General features: G+C 45.4%; 1 protein-coding gene across 1 annotated transcript; it reads right to left on the bottom strand.

The window, feature by feature from the left end:
• Positions 1 to 6,871: 6,871 nt before the first annotated feature.
• Positions 6,872 to 9,097, bottom strand: LOC148843327 (putative N-acetyltransferase HLS1). The gene is made up of 3 exons (XM_088958847.1): positions 8,738 to 9,097; positions 8,493 to 8,641; positions 6,872 to 7,969 (listed from the first exon to the last, which is right to left on the bottom strand). The coding sequence occupies exons 1-3, from the start codon at positions 8,963 to 8,965 to the stop codon at positions 7,096 to 7,098; spliced, it is 1,251 nt and encodes a 416-aa protein (XP_088814973.1). The 5' UTR covers positions 8,966 to 9,097; the 3' UTR covers positions 6,872 to 7,095.
• Positions 9,098 to 9,612: the final 515 nt, after the last annotated feature.

Here is a 9,612-nt window from a genome sequence, read left to right as displayed (position 1 = left end):
CAAAGGACATACATGATAATCACTTCGCAGTATACCATAGAGACGCCTTAAACGTTAAAGGACAGATCGGGATAGCAACTACCAAAAAGTCCTACTTCGGGCATGTAGCTCTACAAGCTCTAATGATGAAGTCGCTTTAGCAAAAATAAAGAGGAGTTCATCATACTCAGGAGAAGGAAAGAACTCTCATTGTCACTTCAAAAAAAAAGGTGAAAAGAAAGAAAAAAAAATAACAAGTGTGGTAAACGAGCTAAACAGCTTAGGAAAAGTTTGACTATCACAGGGCACGACCGCCCAACCAAAGACTTGTGAAAGACCGGGTTTACGGCACCCGGAAGCCACCAGAAGCCCAGAGAAATGCCGCCTCAAGGATCCGCCTCCTCATCCTCTGGAGAGTCAGGCTCCTCTTCCTCCGCTTGGTCCACCGTCTCAGGAGACAAACCCTTCATAGTAATTCCGTTGAGGTTGAGTTTGGAGAACTTCTTTTGAACCAGCCACCGGCAAAGCTTAAACCCCGAGCGGTATGAACCCGAGTCGTACTCCGCCTAGAGGTCCTGAAATTCATGGGAGTCTTTAAAATCCCAGACCGCTTTCTCTTGCTCAGCCTCCACCGTCTGATCAAAGTTTTGAGTCCGATTTAGAAGAGTGGACTCCAAGTCCCGCACCTCCTGCCTGAGGAGTTCCCTATCCACCGCCATCCTCGACGATTCCTCCCTGTAACGTGTGCTCTCTTCAGAAAGCCGAGCGATTTGAGCCTTCTCGTCGTGGACGAGCAGCTCTTGAGACTCGCTCCCCTTGCGGGTGCGATGGAGCTCACCCCAGATCTGGTCGAGCTCGCCCCGGATCCGATCAAGCTCGCCCTGGAGCTTCTAATTGGCAGCCCGCTGGTCGAGGGTGTTGACGCGATGGATGCACATCTAGAGAGCCATGGCATGGATGGCGGAATTCACCTACCGATGGAAAAGAAGACCAGAAGACAACGAAAAAGGGCAAAACAAGAGAGAAAAAACTGAAAAAGGTCACTTACCACCATGCAATGAGCCGAGGCAAACGCGGAGAGGTCCCCGGGCTCCATGTTTCCCCACTGAGCGATCTCGTCATTAGTGATCACCTTCCGGCTACTTCGGTGATCCACCAGATAATCATTTACCCCTTCCCAGTTTCCCATTGGGAACCGGGGGTAAGGACGGGGCTAAAGGGGATTACAGAGAGCCTCCCTCGGCTGAGGGAGCACGTTTCCCCCAGGATTAATCCCACTAGCCTCCTCAGGTGGAGGCATCGGAACCTCGGGCGGAGGAGAGGGTAGAACCGCCTCCGCAAACCCGAACTCAGTACTTCCTGAAGGAGGGGTCCGATCGGGGCGCGTCCTCTTCGCATGGCATCTCTGGCTGCCCGAGAGAAGGCGGCGCGAATCAGCACTGGACATGATGGCTGCCAAAAGACCACAAGATATTAGTTTGACAAAAACAAAATACATGTGTATACAATTTTGTCACAAGGCACTACACGGCCTAAAAGGCCTACCTACCCGGGCTCAAGCCTGCCTGCACGAGCTTTTCCTCAGTCAAGTAGTCCGAACAAAGGAAGCCTACCGACACCCAGGACAGCATCGTTTTCCGAGTTTTGGGGTCCAGCTCGGCCCCGGGGTCCTGGATGGCGCCCCTCCAAGTAGTGGGGAAGGGCCACCCCTTGGGGTTACAGACCACAAAGTAATCTTGTTTCCAGGCAGGAATCTTATTTGGCAGCTCGTACAAGAGCTTATAGCCGCGACGGGGAGAGAGGTAATAAAAGCGCCTCTCCGGAGGAACCCCATCAGAGAATAGAAGTAAAAATGTCAAGGTCCAAGGGGAGGCAATACTCATAACACAAAGAAATGGTCCCAACCATGTTCCGGATAGCGTTGGGGTGAATCTGATCAATGGTAACATTAAAATGGTTTAGCACCTCCACTATTAGGGGGTGCAGGGGAAGACAGGCCAGCCTCAAGTTGTTCCTGGAAAATAACTATATCGTTGGGACCATGCTCCCAAGGGAAGTTATCAATGGGGAGACTGTAGACAAGATCCCCAGGAAGGTGAAAATAGCGGATTAGGGACTTGAGTCTCTCCGTCGTCATAGAAGAGGGACCGAAGGTGTTAGGCTCCCTCCCACGGGAAGTAGAGGCCACATCACCGAAGGTCTCTCGAGCCTCCGGAACTTGCTCCCAAGCTCCCCCTGAGCTTGAGGGAGCGTCGTTGTCCTAGTTACCATCCCGGTAATAAGTATGGTACGGATACCCAGACATGATTGGCAGTGATTGAGACTCACCGAAAAAGATGAAACGAAGTGAACAGAAGAGCTCGGGTAAACTAGATGAATGCATGACCTCGGAATTCGAAGACAGCAAGATAGAATGAAAGGAAATGAGGCCTAGAGGGCCCTCCTATTTATAGCCACTACGCATCCGAATCAACGACCCAGATTGAGGTAGATCCGACGGTTCGCAGTCGAGCTGACCGCACGCTTTCTGAAACCAAAATGTGACTGGCTGCACGTCTCCCATGATTGAGGTAATGGCGGCTGCACGACATCCGGAGTTAAGAGCCGCTTCAATGCGTTTTCGGTATTCGAAAAGTCAGAAATCCCCTGATTCCCGCGCACACATTTAATATGAGTAGTCAATCAAGTTTGAATTTCGGTCAAATCAGTCCATCGCGCTTCATAAACTCCCCGCGCTAAGGCGGTACTCTTAGCTCGAGGATTGGGGGCAATTGATGAAGGATGATTTGACCCAACCTATGAAACGGTGACACGTAGACACTGACTCAACATAAGCGACAGCTCAACATTGAGGCCCAGTACAACCAAGTAACCGACCCATAAAGTAGATTGCTACATCGTAGCACGCAAAGGGAGGAGCTCGCCACAACGCGAGCTTCGGGTTCCCTGAGCTACCTCTAAAGGGATATTCTGAGGCAACTTTAACTGGTGAGCTAAAGAAAACTAGCTCGCCCGAGCTCCCAAGCAGACAAGTCATCTCGAGGACCAATTCTACTTAGGGTACTCCTAAAGTATTCCGAGCTCGCTGCAAAGTAGCTCGCGAATGGGCTGCATGAGCATTCCTCAAGAAGCTTCTATCTGATAGGTCGTACCGATCAGACTGCGCCATGTCCCTTACTGACAACGCAGTCCCTGTCCTTTCGACAGTTTGCACCCACGTCTCTCAACAGGCAGAGGCATGCCTGTCACTTTGGAGGCGTGTCACTCACCCGGGCGAGGAGTACGTCACAACGGCTACTTGCGCAACCCTGGCAGGTAACGGATGTGGTAGGGGCCCAGTGGCGGTCATGCCCGATCTCGCAAGAGTGCCCCTATAAAAGCCCTCAGGGCAGAAGAGAAGCTTCTTCTGGAGACCTCTAGTCTCTCGAGTATAGTGATAAAGCGCGACCTACACTCTTACCTACCGACTCTTCTTTTCCTTCTTTCTTGCGTTCTAACTTAAGCATCGGAGTATTCCTACCGGGTAAAATCCCTGGAAATCCTTCATTTCATCTTCTCAAGTACCATCCGTTGCTAGCAAGGAACCAGTCAGCAGACATCTAGGAATGTCCGGATCGTGCCGCATCAGAAAGGATAATCATAAGTGCTTGTCTCACATGTAAAATTGCTTAATTGTTTAAAGTGTAAAAGGCCATCAGTCTGATATTGACTCTTCTGCGAAAGAAAACAAAACAAAACCCATATAGCTATGGAGAGAGAAAGAGAGATGGCTGTTTTGTCACCTCAGAACACGCGATGATGAGTTCAAGGCATGAATAAAGAATCGTTTCAGATGTCTCAGCTTTTCATGTCCTCACGTTTTCCTTACTATCTAAGTCTGAAAACAATGCGTGAAACATCTTTCAGTCTTTCTAGTTTCTTCCCTCAACCTGATCCCACACCTTCGTCACTCACATGGTTAGCATATTAAGCCTAGATGCATGTACCTTACCTAACTTCTTACCCAAAAGTAATGTTTAGGTTTAATCACTTCTCTACATTCTTTACTTCATGATTCCTTCCTTTCTGGTTGATAGATCAAGATTGGCTCTGTAGTCTGTAGAACTTTAATGCATCCAACAAGAGAGAACCTAAGCCACTTTGTTCTGTCTACTTTGTGTGGATAGCTAGCTTAATCCCAAAGCCATGCATGTCTCAGATGGGTTTTTAGGGTTTTTGGGATCTAGGGTTGGGCAGCTTTCCAGTCTATTCCATTCAAGTTTTTTTTTTTTTGCTGGGTGTATAGCCATTTTCTTAGTCCTTTAGGTTTCTCTAGGTCTGGATGGAATTGGGTACCAAAATTCACATAGCTTTGAAACTGATTTAACTCGTCACTTTGCCACTTTATATGCCACCCTAAGCTAGAGGTTGCATTCAGGCTGGCTGGCTATATCAGTTGAGGCCTACCCAAGTCCAATCCTAAGAATTTATCCAGCAATATCACCACCCAACTCAGTCAAAGAATCAATATGATTAGATTTTTCAATTCTAGAGCTGGATTTGATTCTGAATTACCTACCCCACATTTGGTCTATTTGACTGTCGTTAGTCTATATTCCATTAAAATAGGTCTAAACAAGTTAACGAAATAGATTAGATCAATTAACCTACACTAGGCTCCAAATTCAAGTCTTTCCACCAACAAAATAATATTCGAACAATCCAATCACTTGGCTTGGATTACTTCTCATACCGATGATATGGATTTTTTTAAATGAATCAATTATTGCAGAAAAGGTCAAATTTATATTATTCAAAAACAGTTGACCAAGGGAATGCGGACAAATACAAGTACACTGTCCATTTATAGATGTTAACTCTCTTAAACCTACTCAAAAACGTGTGTGGCCTTAATTGAACATAGGTCATGTCGACTAATTAGTTCTTCATTAGTCCATCTGATTTTGATTAATTACTGAGCCAAACCACCCAAGTTACATCAAATCAAATAGCTTAATTAGTAAATCCAAACATTAATCCTGATTGAAATAGTACTCTCTCAAGCTTACAAGGTTGGCTCTTCTAAACTGAAATTTCATTAAATGAAATTATTTAAACATTTGGCTTTAGGGGAAAAAAAAGTGAACTTTGGTAAAATAAATATAAAATGAACCTAGTGAGGGTTTTGGTTCATTGACCCCAACCAACCAGAAGCTTCACAAAAGACAAATAAACTGTCCTGAGAATTTAAAAATCACATCCCAACGGACTACCCCATTAATATCGTCTTCATAAAAAATATCTTAATCTCTGTGGTGTGCTTTGTATAGACGTGGTCCAGGAAACTGTTGAACACATGGTCCCTACTTGTGATGAATCTTCCTTTATTTCTCTTTTGAAACGCACGTATCCCCTACAAAAGAAGCTCTCTTAAAAGAAAACAGCTTTGTTATACCTATCAAAGTTCTCTTGTTCTACAGAGAGCTTCTCTGTATTTGTTAGTGTGGAGATGACGCCTCAGAAAGAGACACGCCTCACAGCAAAAGTGAATGGTGGAACTCCACAATCTGACACATGGCTTCTAGACCCCAAATTTGCTCTGTTCATTCCCTATTGTTTATGCTTCCCTATTCTGTTTGCATGGCCCAGAGGGTCTCCTACATTTTTGCTTTTAGGTGGGGAGCTGTTGCTCTGATGATGTCATGTCCATCATCTTAATGGATTCTTTACCTTCTCTCATGGTGCTTTGATTGCCCAACACATGCTCTCTCTCTCTCTCTTCCTCTCTCTCTCTCTCTTTGCTTGTGGATTTTATAAGTGATCCCAATTAGAACAGTAGACTTTGAGTAATTTGTGATTAGTGGCTGGCATGTGCTTCCCTTAGTCACTTTTTGACTGCATTGATCCATTTAAATAGTGCATTGGATAATTTGATGTTTCTCTGTGAATAGTATTCAAATGCATGGTCTACATGATTTGATCAGATTAATTATTATATTAAAGAAACTAAAACCTAGATTACACCAAATGTTAATCATACATTGTACCTACCAGATATAGAGGATCGTTTTTAGAGTCACCCGCCAATCATGCCTTCTTAACCATAATACTCTATACCTACCAAAAACCCCCTATTTTCATTTAATTAATTTAACACTTAAATCTTTTATTAATTAATGACATCACACCTGACTCAGATCATGTTTAGACTCATACCTATCAAGCCGGCATTTGTTTTTAGCACACCCTACTACAGATCCGATCAGATTTTCGGTCGTCGAAATCACTGCCGGCAAAGGCTGTGTTGGGAGAATTGAGATGAATTCTGGTAGGGGTCTCAAATAAATCACTAGGCCCCCTAGTAATTTAGAAATCCTCAGTTGAGAGATGAAGTCCATGTTTGGGAGTGTTTATTAGAATAAGCACTTAATTTGAAATCAGATCTATACCCATTAGTGTTTTATTGGCATTTGATAAATAAGCTTCAATAAGTATTTATTCATGGAAATAAGTCTCAATTAACACTTATTTTATTAAAATATGTTTGCTTTGAATAAATACCCAAGAAGGTACTTATTTTTAATCACCTGTTAAAAAACACTTATGCTTTCTGACCCGTCTTGACCTGTCACCTAAATTTCAAATACTTATGCTATATGTGTTTGAAATAAACACTTTTTCACCAAACACCAGTGAATTACGTACTTACAAATAAGCACTTATTTTTTAACATTAAACAAACATTTGCAAATTCCATTCACCCAAGAAGTGAACCCAAATGGAAATAGGCTCCAAAGCCTCCAATTCCATTCCTGTGTCCCTGATCAAAGTTCAAATTCCAGTCATTCGATTTGATTGAAAAGCTAATATAGCCAAATTAGGTGTTTAATCAGCTGGTTTCCACAATCCACAGTTGCATTAATCAATAGTTTATTAGTCTAGAGCTTATCCACATGTCCAATTAGTGGGCCCTTTTAACCAAAGCCGCACGATTCATCAGTTTCATTACATTTAATCAATCCATCCAACGATCAGATTTTGTTACAATGGACAAAAAACGGTTTCACATTCCTACCATACGAACTACAAGTTATGAACATTTAGTTTGCGTGAGGCATCGGTGCATGACCCCAAAAGTCAAAATTCACGAGGGTCAACGAAAACGACAGGCGACGACGGCGGAGATCTAATCCAATCAAGGGTCCCCTCCTCCTCCTCCTCCTCTATATCGTGCTTCGCGGTTGTTAGCTTCTTTATACACCACAAGTCCTCCGCCCATGAAAATCTTCTCCAATGCGGGATTCCCTCTCTAACTGGATCCCGCCGGCCCACCTCGGCAACCACGGCCCCACATCCAGGGTCATCTCTCCCCATGTTGTGTGCGAAGGTGCATAGACCTTTCATGAGCCGCGACGCACCCTTTCCTTCCATGTGGAGACCGTATAGGAAATACACTCCGAACGGCCGGAACACGTCTGGAATGGAGGGTATCCTTAGCCACGGCATCCACACGTCCAGTAACCGGCTCCCTATGCAGCAGGCGTACGTTATCGAGGATACCCCCTTCATTTGAAGCTTGAACACCTCTTTTGTGTTCCACACGCTCAAGATAGCATACGACGGCGGGAGGTGGCCGGTCTGTGGGTCCCACTTGGCCAGGGCCTTCTTGGGTAGGGCCATGAACGTGCCCAGGTTGAGTTTGTTGGACAGAATTACATCTATGTCCTTGGGGAAGAACTCCGAGTTGGCGAAGACTCGGCGGTAGACGGACTCGGCCAGTTGTGCTGACAGCTGAACCACTGCCACGCCCGACCCCAAAGGCTTGTAGTGGGCGTGCACGGGTTGGACCAGGACAGTAGGAGTGCGGAACTTGACGTAGGCGCATTTTAGTGTGAACAGGTTGATGGATGCCTCGTTGTCGCAGTCTGTGGCCATGTACGCGTACTCCGCACCCTCCTCCCTGGACCACTCCTCCATCTTCTCCACTAGCTTCGTCCCGATTCCTAACCGCCTGAGAGTAAAGGTTTCAAAATGGAACACGTGTCAACCTCTGGTTCAGAAGTGGGTACAAGTTAGCAAATAGAGGCAATGTCAACTATCGTGCGCATTGTCTACGTTGTCAGCTTTGTGTGACGTGGGAATCGTTTTCTTCACTTTATTACAGTCGAATCTAATCGTTCCTCCTCGAACGAGCTCTATATTAACTATTATATTATATGGTGAGAGAGAGTCTATGAACTAAAAGACGATTACTCCAAAAAGACAACCCATGATATTCTAGAGAGAGAAAAATATGGAGAGAGAAAGAGGGGGAGAGAAAGTCAGTCTGAGTCAGTCCCTTCTCTGGAAACCACACGTTTCTCGACTAAAGAAAGGGCGGAACAGGCGAGAAAGGTGGGATTTCCGATGGGTGAAAGTGAAAACGGCTCAAGGAATGCCAAAAGACCCATCTCGATTTGGCTCAGTGTTTCATGAATTCTGGGATCAAAATCATCTGAGATCACAGAAAGAGAGAGAAAGATTCGATAATTAACCTGTGAATTGGAGATACTCGAAGTCCAAGAATGTAAGCAACCTTCACGTAAATACTGAAATCACTCGTGGGTTGCTTCCCTCTCGTTACAGTCTTTATACAACCCCTTATCACTCCAACAATCTCTCTTCCTTCTCCATACTCTGCAACCTATTCAGAACAAAAAGGAACAGAAATGAGGTCACTGAATAAAGATGGTAAAGAACTTTACAGCACCGTTCAGTGTTAATTGGCTTTCAATCGTACCAGCATGAGATAAGAGGGGGAGTGGCGGATTCGGCAAATGGGGTCGCCCATGTCGTCGGTAAAGAGCGAAGCCTTCCCTCTGGGCCCGACGTCGCACCGCTGCTCCATCTCCTCCACCGCCACCCTATCTTTCTTCTCCTCATACTCCCGCACTACCAATCCTCCCTCCTCCATCTTTAGCGGAGGTTTTACTGGTGCTTCCGCTATCTTTACCGACAGCTTGCGCATGGCTGAGGAACGGTGAAGAACTAGAAATCAGAAAATCTTAACAGAAGAAGACCAGAAGTTGCAGAGACTGACGAATCTGAAAGCAGTTGGAACTCTCAGGTTTCTCGTGCTCCAGTCTCCAATCTGCGTCCATCTCTCTTATATATAGACCGGTGCCAGCGTGGCGCTTTCCGAAAATTTCACCGGGTTTTGCGAGCCACGTCAGCTTGGGCCATCCTATCATTATCATGTTGATCAAACGGCCATTAGATCCTCATGGCCCACATGTGAATCAGTCTGATCTCGGGGAATCCTAGTGGGCTAGGGTGGGCCCATCCTCCTTGGAATTGTGCGGATCCTTCATAAGGACGGATTATGGTTCTGATCATGATGGGGGTGTCATCACTCATCATGGTCATGATCATGATACAGCCACCAACATCCGGCAGGGGCCCACCCACTTAAGATGAAAAGTCGGGCAAGATGATATTAGCCATCCAATTGTACAATGTCCAATTGGAAAACGAAAAGATTCTAATAAAGTTGATCAGATGGTTCAAGGCCGGGAGACTAGGGGAGGACCGAAACGTACTTAGATCCTGGGCTTCATGTGTGAAAGAGATTTTACACCCATGGCCCACCTTTGTTTTGTTTTGAAGGCAGTGATG

Source organism: Nelumbo lutea, chromosome 8, assembly GCF_056320005.1.
Source record: "Nelumbo lutea isolate HS-2025 chromosome 8, American lotus-T2T, whole genome shotgun sequence".
Taxonomy (NCBI): Eukaryota; Viridiplantae; Streptophyta; class Magnoliopsida; order Proteales; family Nelumbonaceae; genus Nelumbo; species Nelumbo lutea.
The sequence above is the reverse complement of the archived record's forward strand: the minus strand, read 5'-3'. Positions and strand labels throughout refer to the sequence as shown.

Excerpts from the sequence above, each read along its gene's own strand:
- LOC148843327 (XM_088958847.1), bottom strand. The coding sequence starts at position 8,965 with ATGCGCAAGCTGTCGGTAAAGATAGCGGAAGCACCAGTAAAACCTCCG. Across the intron at positions 8,642-8,737 it reads CCCCCTCTTATCTCATGCTG|GTTGCAGAGTATGGAGAAGG; the intron begins GTACGATTGAAA and ends TGTTCTGAATAG. Across the intron at positions 7,970-8,492 it reads CGAGTATCTCCAATTCACAG|GCGGTTAGGAATCGGGACGA; the intron begins GTTAATTATCGA and ends CTTTACTCTCAG.